Here is a 14,966-nt window from a genome sequence, read left to right as displayed (position 1 = left end):
AAACTTTCTGCGCGAAGCTGAATATCCAACTGTCTGAGTACTCCTTGTCTTCGTTGACCGGTGATGACGCGTTGCGCATTCTCCTGCCGACATTCCAGAGTGTTCTCATCGAAGTCTCTCTCGACAAACCATCGACGAACCGACGCCAGTAACCGCGTTTTTTGGCTTTAATCAAGCTCTTAAAAGTTTTCTCGAGGTCGGTGTACCGCTCGAAATCCTCGACCTAACCGTGTTTGCGGAAGCGTTTAAACGCGGCGGACTTCTCGCTGTTCGCGTCGGTGCAATCCTTATCCCACCACGGAGTGAGAGGTCGTTTGCGAACGAAAACACCCGGAACGCGTTTCGTCTGTGCTTGAAGAGCGCAGTCAACGATAAGTCGCGATAAAAAGGAGTACTCATCCAGCGGAGGGAGTATGTCAACCGAATCAGTACCACCGAGAACCGCGGACGCAAATTTTTGCCAGTCGATGTTTTTCGTGAGGTCGTACGCGATGTCAACCGAGCGAGTGGAAGATGAACCATTGGTAATAGAAATTTTGATTGGCAAGTGGTCACTACCGTAGGGATCTTGAATTACTTTCCACGAGCAATCCAACGATAGTGAACTCGAACTGAGGGAGAGGTCTAATCTACTTTCTCTTGCTGGAGGTTTGGCCACTCGTGTTACTTCCCCAGTGTTTAGAATTGTCATATTGAAGTTATCGCAAAGGTCGTATATCAGGGTTGAGCGGTTGTCATCGTACAGTTCCCCCCAGCCTGTACCGTGGGAGTTAAAATCTCCTAATATCAACCGAGGCTCAGATAAAGCTGAGCAGATATCTGAGAGACCTTGGCGAGAAATCGCAGTTCTTGGAGGAAGATATACTGAGGCAATACTGAGGCTTTTACCTCGAATATTTACCTGACATGCGACAACTTCAATGCCTGTCACGGAAGGCAGATCGATTCTATGAAAGGAATGGAGCTTATGAATCCCGAGAAGCACCCCTCCATACGAATCTGCTCGATCATGGCGAATAATGTTAAAATCGTGGAAAGGGAGATCGGTGTCTGAAGAAAGCCATGTTTCACAAAGAGCAAATGCATCACAAAGTGAGTTGTGAACTAAAAATTTGAATGTGTCAAGTTTCGGTATAAGACTTCTACAGTTCCACTGAAGAACAGAGATCATATCCCCGACCTCATTCGGAAAATTATCCATCAAAGGATATGATCGATGCAAGGAAGGACCACCTAGAAGCTAGTTGCTTCAAAAGAGTTTTCACGAATGGAAGCACTAAATTAATAATGTTCCGAGTTGAGTCAGAGACGTTGAATATATTGAAGATGCTCTCCACAATTTCAGAAAACGTGAACATGGCATCATGTTCTTGCTGATTATTCAGCTGTTTTTCTGGCTGAAAAACTGGGATATCTGGGGTTTTAGATGATCCCGGAAGTGGCGGAAAGTCCTTGTTAAAATTACAAGATTTAAATCCCAGTGGTGGGGGTTTCGGTACATTTCCGCTACCTCTTAAATTTGTCAAGGTAGGTTGGTAGTCCATACGAGAGGCCTTACGAGGTTTTTGGGTGACGTTTATTTTGGACCGCTTCCTCGTGTTGCCATTAAAGACAAAAGGACTACTCTCACCCACCTCTGAGTCAGAGCCCTGATCATCATCTGGCAGGAGGTGGAATGTGTTGTTGCTTTTTGGGGTGGTTTGGGAAGATGAAGCGGTCGTTTTTAAAATTTCTGCTAACGAGCGCTTAGAGCGAGCTTGCAAAGACCGCTTTAGTTTTTCTCCCTGCTGTTTGTACTTCGGGCAATCACTCAGAGCATGCGGAGCATCCTTACAGTAAACGCATTTTGGGGTAGCATGACAAAGACCCTCCGTATGCTCCTCCCCACATTGATCGCACCGCGGTTTGTTGGAACAAAAGTCCGCGGTGTGACCTAGTTGTTTGCATTTCAAGCAATTCATTACCCTCGGTACAAACAAGCGTACAGGTAGTCGAACCTTCCCAATTGTGACGTAGTCAGGTAATGCCGATCCTGAAAAGGTCACACGAAACGAATCTGAGAGGGTATACTTTTTTTTTGTGCCTATGTGCGACACTGACTGCAGTTGAATGCAGTCCAGTATCTTGACTTTCGGGAGGGCACGGTTTTTGAAAATGCCGAAAGATTCGACTTGCAGGAAATCCTCACAAGTCAGACTCGATTCGGTGACCACTCCTTCAATTTCTACGTCACAACTGGGGACGTAGACTCGATATTCGATCGAAAAAAGCTCACAGGCAACAATCCGGTTTGCCTGTTTCAGGTCATCAACGGTAACGCGCAGTTTGTTTGACGTTACCTTAAAGATATCGGTTACGGCCGAAAAATGTTTTGTCAGATCCTTCGAAATCCGAGAAATATTCAAAGGTTTTTGTTTGGGCCGGAAAAAAACAACCCACGGACCTTTTGAGTCGCTTGGGTAAGCTTTATGGCGGGGGGTCGCAGAAATTTTTAAGGGAACGGTTGGAGTAGGGGGAACAGGTGGACGAGGGGGCGATGGTGGAGAAGGGGGGGCAGGGGGTGAAGGAGGTTGTTGTTTAGACATCACCTTTGGGTAAGCTCCAGTGCTCGTTTTGGGGTCCGAAGTAGAATCCCCTGAGGTATCCATTTCCTCTTCAGTGAGAAGCAGATTTTCGAATGATGGAGATTTAACAGACTCATCATCGGAGATATCTGCTAGCGAAATACCCCCGCCATCATTGGTTTCGTCCATTGCGGGGTCTTAAGTACCTCCGCAACAGATTTCGACATAAAAAAGGAAATATATATATATATATATATACCTATATATATATGCGTTAAGAAAAAAAAAAATAAATAAAAAAAAAAATAATAACTAAAAAAAATAAGAAAAAATAAATAAACTTATCCAAAAAATATAACGGTAAAAATAATACTTAATCCAACAAAGCAAAAAAAAGAAAAAAAAAACCTTTAAAATGGAAAAAAAAAGTGCCAGGAAAGTTAATCAACACTATAGGGAGATTAATCAACTTGCAAAAAAAAAAAACAGTAAATGAAAAAAAAAAGAAAAAAAAAAATGAAAACTTTTTCAGGAAAAAACAAAAAGGTGTCAGAAAAGTTAATCAACACTGTATGGAGATTAATCAGGTTGCGGAGAACGGAAGATAACCGTTTGTTACTTAACTCTCCACACAAGCGCACGGAGTGTGGCTGATGACGATGATCTATCCTGATGTGAGAATGATGGTGATGATCGTTCTATTGTTGCCCTCGAGTGTTTTCAACAAAGCACCGGGTGGCTCGCCGGCTGGTGAACTCGATGACCTTGATGTTGCAGTGGCGTGATGCGATGAAATTTGTTGGCTAAAGATGAACAGCTCATCTGCCGGACTCGGCCGGAAATGACTGCTTCCTTTCTCGAACGATTGAGCGGCAATTACAATTCCGCGATGCTCACTGCACTGTTGTATACTACAACACCACTCAGTATGAAAGCGGATTGAAAAAAAAAAACCTCAATAGGGGAAAAAAACTAGTACCGATTACGGAGTGCAAGCAATACTTGACCGAAACAGTCGAGCGTTCGATGTGGAATGAACCCCTCATTTTATCTGTCAAGCTTTCATAGTGAATTAAAACAAACATAGTGTAGTACTAGAATTTTGACTAGAATGGAGTAGGTTATTTGATTTGTTTGGGACCAATAGGCTAGTCATGTAGTGAGTCAATTTTAAATCGTTAGCTTCCACCGGTTGGTAAAACCGTCACCCTTCTTTATGACATTGATTGAAACTGAAATGATGTTTTTCCAGATCAAGTATTAAGTAACATTGATTTCTTTTAGCTATAACCAAACATGAAAACCTGGATTCATGCATCTATGGTGAGATATGACCATTCTTATTTATTTACATTCCCACAATAAAATCAATTTTGTTTGGCTCCCGGGTGATATCCGGAACATGTCCGTGAGTGGCCAATGTGGACCACCATACTCAATTTAATCACCACATTTTTTTAGAGTTCTCATGTGATTTGACGTGTCGAATGATGGATTTCGATAATTATCATCCGATTTGATGTGTCAAAATATAGGTTTGTATAGTTTTTGATCATTTCTAGATCTGTCCTCATAGGACTTATGATCACTGGAACCTGTACCTGCCATAGCCAGTTGACCGATTCCAAAAATATTCACTTATGATCTTTGTGCTTGTTGCGTTTAATTTTGTGCAATGGTTGTCGAAAAATCCGTTATGGTCCTCCTTACCTCGCTTGTAAAAGAACGAGTATTTTTTGATCGTTCCAAAAATTTATGAAAAAGCATAAATAATGTGATAAATCAGAAAATTTTATATTGTTATCCATAGATAAATTAATGTTTATTCATATGTAGCATAGCAAAATATGAAATTTCTTGCTCAATTTGAGCTACTCAAATTATTGCTTAGGGTGGCGGTCTGTCCCTGTCTTCCCCTACTAGCAAACTTAGAATACTCCAGGCAATTTAAAGAGCCGCAGAAAAGTTCCAGGTGTTTTTGGACATGTTCAAAGAACTTAAACAAAATTCTGAGGTTCAGAGGGACCTTATAGAATAGTTTAGATATTCTAACGGAAGGCACTTCGTGGAAGTTAAAATTTGTTTAAGGAAGTACTTCAAATGGCACAATCGGACTTACAGAATTGCCTAACTTATCAAAGAGAAATGATTAGAAAGTCATTACATTCCAGGAACCGTGCCTAATGTTGGACGCCAATGAATCAATCGAAAGGTCAGCTTAGATGTGATCTAAGCACATTATTATAAGAACACGCAATGGTTTTTGAACCTATACAATTTTCTCATTTATTTCGCACAGTATTGTGGACACATTAATTAGTAAAACATCGTATAAAATAATCTTCTTGTTTTATATCACTTGGATAGCTACAGTAACAACTAATTTTTCAAACACATCGTGCAATTCCCCAAAAAGACAATTAGTTATCCTAACTAGATTAGCATCTTATAACTCGTAATTCTATGGTTGTACTGCGATGCAAGGCCCCTCGTGTTATTCCCTAGTGTCGAGCGATGCCCTCAGCGAATGGTACGTCGACTTTGTTGACTCCACCCTGTAAAGGTTATCGCAATCAGTAGGAACACTATCTCCCTGGCAGGCCTTATATGCAAATACAAACCTCAACGCCAGCAATGGTTTCAGCGCACTGCGAATGTTCCCGTACACGTTCGGATTGGTGGCTTCCTGAACGCGCATAATACTGCGGACCGCGCCCGGCGGGTGCGTAAAGAGGTGCGATGGTCTCGTCGGCAGAGCCGTCGACACGGCAAAGTCCTCCAGGGCTCGCTCGCGGATGTAGAGCAGCGGTCGGATGATTCTGATGTGCCCACCGGTGCTGACGGCTTGCAGCGAGTTGAGTTTACCTTTGTATAGCACCGACATCAGAAAGCGGTCGGCCAGCTTATCCAGCGTGTTGGCCATGGCGAGGACGTTGTAACCGCGGCGCTGAGCAGCAGTGATTACCTTCTCCTGCAGGTTCTCGGGGGTTTCTGACGAAAAAGTACACACATGCAGTTAGCTAGAACGACCTAAGTCTGAATGGAACGGACAAACCTTTCTGTTCGTAGAAGAACTCGACGCCCAGCTCCCGCAGGTACAGCATCAGGGCGCGCGGATCAACTCCGCAGTCGCCGAAGGTTACTGTGGCCAGTTGGACGTTGCTGAGGTTGCGGGCCCGGATGAACTGTCTCAGCAGGTGCACCAGGCAGAGCGAGGAACTGGAACCGGATAGGCAGATCATGACGCGGTCTCCGTCCTTGAGCATATCGAAATCGTCGAGGGCCTAAAATTTAACGCATGCAAGTCATTTCCTTATTCCAATCTGGCAGCTCGATGTAGTTACAGGCAAAATGAAGATCTTCCTCTGCTTCCACCGAGGAGATTGGTATGATTTGTTTGGGTTGAGAATGTTAGTTTCCATTTACCGGGTCGTCGTATTTCGTTGATATTTTACAATGTTTTCGTTTTCATGAGATTGAAATTGAAAATAGTTCTGCTCGGGCACAAAAAGCATGGAAATGGTGTCCCACCTTCACCGCCAGGTGGCACACTGATCTGCGAGAAGACTCACTCGATTTGCCGACGGTCAGGTGAGAAGTGACCGGTGAGAGGTTTCTCTCATGCCTCTTTTTCTCGATTGATTACTCTCTTTCTCTCTCTCTCACATTGATGTTACTCTCTTTGATTTGTTGTTACTGAGAGAAAAAGCTTCTACGTCGGATAGTGGGTAAAGTCTGATCGACTAGTGGTCAAAAAGCTCAGAGCATTATTAACGAGCTGAACCCAAATCACAGAGAACATACACGACGAATGAGAACGACCCAAATTTGAGTTTAGTTCACTCATAATCACCAAAAGGGCAGGAACACAGCGATGAGTAAATTTGCCTCGTGGTTTCCTGTGGAAAAGCTCAAAAATCTGCTGGAAAAAGAGGAAATTGACGAAAATTTTATTCAGTCTAGGAGTAGTATCAATAGACTGAGTGAATAAAATCTTTACTTTTCTCATTTTCGGGAATTTTTTTTCCTGGAAAAACATGAGGCAAATTTAATCATCGCTGAGTACCTGCACTCAAATTTAGGTCGTTCGCATTCGTCGTCTACGTCCAACAGACTTGTTAGCGGCGCCGGTGGTGTAGTGGTAAGCGTGGCTGCATCTCACTCCAAAGGGCCTGGGATCAATCCCGCCGTCGGGATTTTCTAAGGCATACGATCTCGGAAGGGAAGTAAAGCGGGTAGATCATCTTTTCGTGGTACGTTATGGGATGTAAGATCTACCACCAATTCCTAGTCCTCACTACTTCAAACTTGAGGAACAGGATTTTTCAGTAATCAAAGGAATATATCTTAGTCCTTGTTACTTTTTATGCCTTGTCCACCGAGCATGATCTTGAAACAAGTAAAATTGAGTTCGTTAGTCTTCATCTATGTGATTCCTAATCTTCTATTAGTTGTTTCCTAGTTTGAAGTGGTTAAGACTAGGGTTCTGATGCATGGACATTATCGGTGTCATTCCTTAATTTTGCTGCTAAGGAATACAATTTTGACTGACAAATGGGCGCGCCTTTGGAGGGTGTTTCAACACTCCGAAGAGTATAGATAGCGGGAACTTTCAATTAGAGTCGGATCCTTGCGATAAATGCGAGAATGACAACAGTAAAAAAACTCGAATAGAATCATTTCTCAATAGAGATGGAGTAATACGACATGCACTAAACTAAGGACACGGGATATACTACAATAGATCAAATCACTGGTCGCAGTGGTGTTATGTCCCGAACAGAGGATAAAAAAACCGATGAGATCGTCCCAAATTTGAGTTCAGTTTATTCATAAATTACAAAAAGTGCCGGAACTCAGCGATGAGTAAATTTGCCTCATGTTTTTCCAATTTTTTTTTTTCAGGAGAAAATTCCCGAATATGAGAAAAGTAAAGATTGGATTATCTCAGTCTATTAGTACTACTCCTAGGCTGAGTAAAATTTTCGTCAATTTTCCTCATTTTCCGGCAGATACATGAGGCAATCTACGCATCGCTGAGCTCCTGCACTTTTTGCGATTATTAGTAAGCAGAACTCAAATTTGGGTTGGTCTCATTGGGCGCGAATACCAAGAGAAGAATATTCCAAGCGAATTGTAAAGACAACTAAGGAGAGTAATTAAAGTAAATTCTCGCGAGAATGACTAAGAATACGATGATAAATGTAGAGTCAATTGCCTGCTACCATAAACCATCAACCAACATAAGAGTAGTTATCACGAACGAGCAATGAACACCTTTGGTGCTGGCCAACCACCGATGAGCACAGTTCCTTCCAGGCTTAGAGCTCTGGCCAATAGAGACGCATGTGAGAGAGAGAGAGCAGGGGTTAAAGATTGCACGCAGAAAGCAATCGACCTTTCGGTTGAAACTTAAGTCTCATTCATCCAATCGAGGTCAATCGCTTTTCGCCCGCCACCGAAAGATGTGACAAATAGAAACAACTAGGTTTAACTATATTTATACAAGGATAGTGTTTTATTGTTGCTTTGATAAATCTTTGTATGCTGATTTAACACATTCAACGCGCACACAGTTACTCGGTTAATATTCTCTAATAGGAAATCACAATTGCAACAAACTCTTCGATAAACTCTTTTTCTTAATGAAGGTAGGAACTAACGAAAACTAGTCAAATAGAAGAAAAAAGACTCTGCGTAAGTGTGTTTAAGTTGTTTGCGTTGCTTTCTTAAAACTTGAACCATTCTACCACTAGACGCGAAACATCTTCGAAGTTGGGAGAAAAGAAAGAGAAAGAGAAACAGGAGAAGCGATTATAAGCCTATTTGGTTCCGAATGTTAAACCGCTACCAACCAAACAATAGCCAATTGTTTTACTTTTCCAAGGCTTTAATTTAAAGGAACTGTGTGTGTTTGTTAGTTTGTGGTTGATTTTTATGATTTGGTGTGAGGGAGCTTAGGACGTTAGACGAATGCGCAAGCAGGACATCAGAGGGTGTTAATGACCAATTATTAGTAAATTTGATTTCTTTCGAGTTTTTGTTGATTCCGGTGCTATTAGTACGGATCGTGCAAGCCACCACAAATGCGTTAGGAAAATTTAGTCATTAACCTCGGCTGCCTGTTTCCAGATCTCCTTCGGGAGATTGAGCCACCGAGCGCCCTCCGGAGCTGCGTCCGAGTCGAATTCCTGCGAGGGCGAGCTTTTCATCACGTTCGACTGGCGGGTCAGGGTCACGCTTTTCGGGGTGTAAACATCCACTTCCGGGGTGGTTGGAAGACGCCCTGGATGCGATTCCGGAGTTTCCGGATCCGGAGCCGAATCACTCAAGGGTGCAGCGGATTCCGACTGGACTCGTCGCGGGGGGATTTGCTGACGTGCTGATGAGTCTGACTCAAGGTGTGCTGAAATTGTGCGGTTTCTAGAGGGTTGTAAAGGGTCAGTTTCGAAGGAATGTCCTGTGGGGGGTGGAGGGTCTATATTACCTATCATTGATGACGGCGGCCCGAAGTTTGTCGTCCTGCTCGGTGAAGCTCATATTGATTCCGGAGTCCTGGGAAGACATGGACGAGGTGAGATCTGATTTTTTCGCGATGGCACCGGTGTAGGGGAAGCCCGGTCCGGAGTGTTCCGGACTGGGCGCCGTGGCAGCCGTGGATGAGATGGACGAGTTCGGCCGAGGGAACGATTCCGACCGGTGTTTGTCGATATCGGCGGACTTTGGCCGGTTGATGTCCGGCGTAATATCACTGTAGCGCTGCTTAATGAAGCTGTGGAAGGTTTCGAACGGGAAAAGGGTACGGAAGAGAGGAGAAAATTTTCGAACTGGGTTAGTAGAGTGCATTTAGCCTAGATTAACGAAGTGAGGGGATATCTCTGTTTTTTTTTCTCTGGTGCGTGTATGTATGAGTAGGGGTTAAGTGAGTTATTACAGTCTATGGCCACCACCGCCGCCGGCCGAGTTGCCCTTGAGGATGTCCGGTGGGGAATTTTTGCGCGAGCCTAGACCACCTTCCGGCGAGATGATCTCGTCCACGGCATTCACAGCATCGCGGATCTCCGACTTGACCTCGTTCATCATTCCCTTGCTGAACTCCCGGAGATAGTCGACGACATCGCTGGCAGAGATCGAGTCACGTTTGCTGTCATTATTGTAACTGCAAAAGAAACCCTTTTGAATTTGAAAAAAAAACTCCACAAGAATCTTTCATCCACCTCATATTGCCCAGGGAACTCAAATTGGCACCGCTCATATCCAAACTATCGGTACTCTCCAGAGCATCTTCCACTCTGGAGATGACGTCTCGGATTTCGGATTTGATTTCGGTTGCCAGCTCTTTGGTTACTTCCTTCACGTACGCCTGGATATCTTCGGCAGTTTCACTGCAACTGCTGCAAAACATCACAAGAATTCGGTTTAACTTTTCTACGCTCGAAACAACGCACGTCAACACAGGCAAGGACAAAAAGCAATGCAGTTAGGCAGCTGGATTTACTGAGTAAACAAAAAATGTGCTACTTAAGAACTACGGTCATTTCTTATGGTTCTTAACAGTACATCTACTGAGAGGAAAGAGATGATAATGGAGCGAAATAAAGCCAGAAAACTCATAGACGAAGAACCGCTCTAACCTTCCCAATGGCAACGACTGCAGATTCGGAAGACTGGGTGCGGGCGAAGCGGCCAATGCAGTGGCTAGATTCTCGATGGATCCGATGCTCAGATCCGTCTGGCTACTGCAGGAACAAGATCGCTGCTTCGGTCGCCCCGCTACTCGAGGAGCAGACGGCGGTGGCGGCAGCGGCGCTTCCAATACCATCGTGGTCATCGTCGTCGTCGTCGTCGCTACCGCCGCCTGCGATTGTCGGCGCTGATGTTGGCCCAACCCCAGACTGTTTCGAGTCTGAGGGCCAAAGAAATCAAGACCAGCAGCACCGTCGTCGTTGACATTGACAGCGCTGTAGTCAAGATTAGTGAGGCTACCGTTGTCGGTTGGGCTGCAAGTTGTTGCCGAGCTCGTTGGGGAACACCAGCTATTGCATCTGCGTTGTGCACCACAGAAGCGCAATTTGAGTGGTTGCATTGTTTAAAAAAAATAGAGATAAATTGATTGCGAGTCAAAAAAACAAAACGGCTATTTTGCTGTGCCTGAAACTGTTTAGTCACACGCATGCGGTTGTCCAGGTTTCGGACGCAACTTACCTATTCCGGCTGATGCTGGTGTCGTGAGCGATCAGATTCGTCACCTGCTGCGGAGGACTGTAGCTGCTGACTTCACCTCCGAGTGAGAATCGAACAATCGGCGGCGACGAAGTGGGTGTCGGCGTTGGACTGTGCGACTGGTGCGGCGAACTGGAGTGCTGCCTCCGGATGGTCACCTGCAGCGGAGATGCGGGAAGACTACGACTCTTGAATCGCTTGATGTCCAGCGCCGATAGACTGTGATGACGGTGGATCATCAACAGCGAGGGATTCTCTGGAACTGAACAATCAGTGTTAGCAAACTCAAATACTCAAAACCACTACCTTGGCACTTACTCCTGGTGGGATCGAATGGCACTGTATTCTTGACGCTGTGCGAATGGCCTAGCAGCAGTTCATGGGCCTCTCCAGGCAGCATGTACCATCGCAGCTTCTCCACCGACACATTTGGCAACTTGAGAACAATTTCATCCGATGCGGACTTTTGCGCCATCTTCCTAGCTCGATTGAAGAGATTCCGTGCCGTCTGCAGACAGTCCGAATAACTCTGCGGAAAAATCCCGGGTCCGGAGATTCTCCTATCGGAAAACAGCATCTTCCCGTCGATGTAACGAATCGCTCCCAGCCACTTGCGTTCCTTGGCCAGCGAGTTTGAATGGTGTCTCCATTCCCCAGTTCGGTCCTCTACATCGTACTGTGGCAACAACTTCCACGCTTCCGTTGCCACCATCTTCAGCGCTTCCAGTATGAAACCTACCTCTGCTTCGGCCATAAAATACGGAAACGTTATTCGAATGTACCCCGGATGGATACTGGCCGCCTTCAACGACTCTTCATTCAAAACCTTATCGTACTCCACAGCCAGCTGCGGATTTATCCCCAGCGAATCCGAAATCATATTATCCGCCGTGGCCTGAATTCCAAATACGTCGTTCAGTACGGCCACTACGAAGCGATGATGCAGAAAAGCCCCCCGCGGATGACGAACCATGAAACAAAGCGTCGTCAGACGCTTTGCCGTAGTGCACGGAGGTCCCAGCAACGTTATCTCCGGGATCGTCCTCACATGCGCCAGTATTTGTTTGCAGATTTTCTCCATGCGATTCATAATTGCCTGAACGCCCAACGATTCCTTCAACTGCAACACGAGACCTGCCCTCACGGCTTCCACCACCCCGACCGTCTGGTGTAGAAATGCGACCGAGTTCTCGACCAGCTTCTTCTTGATCACCAGCACCCCCGGTGCTTGAACTCCACCCACCATCCGACTGCAGTGGAAAAATATGGCATCCTTCTTCGCTCCCGGCAGAATCGGGTTCGTGACGATCGGCGCACACGAAGCCACTATACTGTGGTCCCAAATGGACAGGGCATCGTACTGATGGAGCAGAATCGTCGTTGCCACGTCGTCCGCCAAAATCCCCGTCAGTCGAGACGCCCCGGAAAATAGACCCACCATCATCCGTTTGGACTCCGAGTACTGCATCAGACGCTTCTCCAAGTCCACCAAATCCAGGAAGCCCTCGTGATTCTTGATTATCCGTTCCACGTGCCAACCGGCATCGATCCATAATTTGAGATTCCTAACCGGTTCCGATGTGCTCACGAACAGGACCGGTGGTAGTGAGGTGGTCGGCTGATTGCAACTGGGGCCGGTTGTACTGGTAGTAGCGTTCGATAGAAGGAAACAGAGCCGTTCGGCTGGATTATCACAAAAGACGACTTCATCTTCGACGATGGCGCCGACCGCTGCTCGGACTAGATCGCGGGCTTCGTTGCTGTGAATGGAAGCGATACAACAGATTGCAGTGTTGAACAAATCCACAAAGGGGTGCTTTGGTACTTACTCGTAGAGATGCGACTGAAGGCCCGTGACGGCTGATATGCAATTGGTATCGCCAAAGGCTGGCAGGACTTCCTTGTTGATGTAGTCTTCTAGGAACTGTAGTGAACGACCCGACGAAGCGTAATCGGCGTAGACGACTGGAAAGGGAAAGAACCGGAAAGAGTGTCGTCAGTTCATGAATGCAGTGGAAATCAAATCGTTATCAAATCAAAAATTAGTTGAAAAAGTCGGAACGCCCAAATACAGCCGAATATTTCGTTATTTCTCCCACAGTGCCTCCTCTCGAAGGTTTCTAGTTTACTATTTTGAAACCTGCGTGGCGTTCCACACCGAGAGAGCGAAGTTCGTCTCATTCTCTCCCGCTCACTAATTGGATACCATCCACCATCTCACGACTCACGCGCTCGCTTCGCTTCGCATCGCATTAATCACCACCTTCTGTCACTCGAGGTCGGACTGCCAAATCGTTTGCATCGCATTTGTTCGTGCTTGTTTTCGTGAAAATAAAGTTGTAAATTTTGTGAAATCGCCGGAAAATGGAAACGATTTTCGAAATTCAACGCCGTCTACACGAGGAATGCGACCGCCTGGTGATGGCCATGTCCGAGGAGCTGCAAACGCCGAAGAAAACCGTAAGTAGTTGTTTTTCCCCCGCGACGCACTTCCGGGGGTGGTTGTTTGTTTGTTTTACTGAATGTTGATTTTTGTTTACAAATTCAGACGAAGGAAAAGGTTTTGGCCGACCATCGGATCAAGATCTACCTGGAGCGGTACCAGAGCTGCAGCAAGTCGCTGCTGGAGCTGTACCAGGACAAGGATGGCGAGCGGAAGCAGGAAATTACCAACATGAGTGTGAACGAGTTCAAGGAGTTTTACAGTCAGTTTAATTCGCTGGTGGAGTTCCACCAGAATCATGGCAACAATGTGGCCATTCCGGCGTCGATTGAGTTTTCTAAGCTGCGCGAGCAGCTGAACGATCCGGCTTACTTGGCCGAGGTGGTTAAGTTTAGCGATGTGGAGAACTACGGACAGTACTTGGATCTGCACGAGTGTTTCGATAACTATATCAATCTGAAGGCGGTGGACAAGGTGGATTACATTACCTATCTGTCGGAGTTTAACAAGTTTTCGGACGTTCCGAAGAAGCAGAAGAATATTAAGTACAAGAAGTATCTGGAGTTGCTGCACGACTACCTGTATGGCTTCATAACGAGGAGTCGGCCGTTGTTCTTCGAGCTGGATCACACGGTGAAGCGAAATGAGCTGCAATTTGAGGATATGTGGAAGAATGGTGAAGCTCCCGGGTGGGAGCGCGGCAAGGATGTGGAGGAAGATGCGATGATTAATTTGAATGAGTTCTCCAAGTGGGAGGATTTGACTTACTTGGGGTTGGATCGGTTGAAGTCGGCTCTGCAGGTGAGATTTGGAGTTGGTAGTGGGAAGCAAGGGAATTTCTGATTGATTTTCTATTACTACAGGCCATGGGTATGAAGTGCGGTGGAACGTTGGAGGAGCGTGCCCAGCGTCTGTTCGCTTGCAAGGAGGACAAAAACAAGGAAAACGAATACAAGCGTCTGATGTACAACCAGAAGGACAAGGACATCGCTCTGCTCGAGTACAAGATTACCAAACTGGCGGAGTTGGTGGACGATCAGATCTACGAGACGAAGATTAACCTCCAGCGCAAGCAGGCTCGCTACACGTTGGACGAAAGCGACGAGGACAGCATGGATGAGGTGGAATCCGACGACGATGACGGAATTCCGTACAATCCGAAGAATCTCCCGCTGGGCTACGACGGCAAACCGATCCCGTACTGGTTGTACAAGCTGCACCAGCTGCACTTTACGTACGAGTGCGAAATATGCGGTAACTACAAGTACAATGGGCCGAAGGCGTTCCAGAATCACTTTTCCGAGTGGCGACATGCGCACGGGATGCGCTGTCTGGGCATTCCCAACACGGCCCACTTTGCCAACATTACCAAGATCGAGGATGCGCTGCTGCTGTGGGACAAGGTTAAGGAGCAGACTTTCTCCAAAATGTGGGTTCCGGCCAACGAGGAGGAGTTTGAGGACTCGAGGGGAAACATTCTCAGCAAGAAGGTGTATCTGGATCTGCAGAAGCAGGGTTTGCTCTAGGTTGTAGGATGTAAAGTTAAGATTCGACGGGCATTTCTATTGATATAAATAATAGCGTGGCGCCAACATTGCTAGGATATTTGATCATCAGTGTCTGTTTTCGTTCTGCTTGTGATGACAGATTCCCACCCCGTGCTGATGCCACTGGCTTGCGACTTTTATAGTGAGGTGTGATTAGCGCGCTTGGCAATTTTCGATTCGGTGCCAATG

At 46.0% G+C, this 14,966-nt stretch overlaps 2 protein-coding genes across 4 annotated transcripts in view; one reads left to right on the top strand and one right to left on the bottom strand.

The window, feature by feature from the left end:
• Positions 1 to 4,783: 4,783 nt before the first annotated feature.
• Positions 4,784 to 14,966, bottom strand: part of LOC135698290 (uncharacterized) — a 105,886-nt gene continuing 95,703 nt past the window's right edge. The window contains exons 2-12 of one of the 3 annotated variants that reach the window (XM_065218195.1): positions 12,617 to 12,752; positions 11,106 to 12,547; positions 10,770 to 11,049; positions 10,199 to 10,609; positions 9,782 to 9,958; positions 9,499 to 9,723; positions 9,052 to 9,336; positions 8,678 to 8,987; positions 5,620 to 5,848; positions 5,186 to 5,555; positions 4,784 to 5,119 (exon numbers count right to left, since the gene is read on the bottom strand). In XM_065218195.1, the coding sequence (XP_065074267.1) occupies positions 5,059 to 5,119; positions 5,186 to 5,555; positions 5,620 to 5,848; positions 8,678 to 8,987; positions 9,052 to 9,336; positions 9,499 to 9,723; positions 9,782 to 9,958; positions 10,199 to 10,609; positions 10,770 to 11,049; positions 11,106 to 12,547; positions 12,617 to 12,752 (3,926 nt within the window). In that variant the 3' untranslated portion in view covers positions 4,784 to 5,058. Of the gene's footprint in view, positions 5,120 to 5,185; positions 5,556 to 5,619; positions 5,849 to 7,641; positions 8,332 to 8,677; positions 8,988 to 9,051; positions 9,337 to 9,498; positions 9,724 to 9,781; positions 9,959 to 10,198; positions 10,610 to 10,769; positions 11,050 to 11,105; positions 12,548 to 12,616; positions 12,753 to 14,966 lie in introns of those variants that run through there. The other 2 variants (XM_065218196.1, XM_065218197.1) reach the window with 2 other exon arrangements.
• noi (splicing factor 3a subunit 3 noi) lies at positions 13,080 to 14,842 on the top strand. The gene is made up of 3 exons (XM_065218222.1): positions 13,080 to 13,247; positions 13,336 to 14,031; positions 14,094 to 14,842. The coding sequence occupies exons 1-3, from the start codon at positions 13,152 to 13,154 to the stop codon at positions 14,754 to 14,756; spliced, it is 1,455 nt and encodes a 484-aa protein (XP_065074294.1). The 5' UTR covers positions 13,080 to 13,151; the 3' UTR covers positions 14,757 to 14,842.

This window comes from Ochlerotatus camptorhynchus, unplaced genomic scaffold (genome assembly GCF_037179485.1).
Source record: "Ochlerotatus camptorhynchus isolate MF236.1 unplaced genomic scaffold, CSIRO-AGI_Acam_v1.1 ptg000084l, whole genome shotgun sequence".
Classification (NCBI taxonomy): Eukaryota; Metazoa; Arthropoda; class Insecta; order Diptera; family Culicidae; genus Ochlerotatus; species Ochlerotatus camptorhynchus.
The sequence above is the reverse complement of the archived record's forward strand: the minus strand, read 5'-3'. Positions and strand labels throughout refer to the sequence as shown.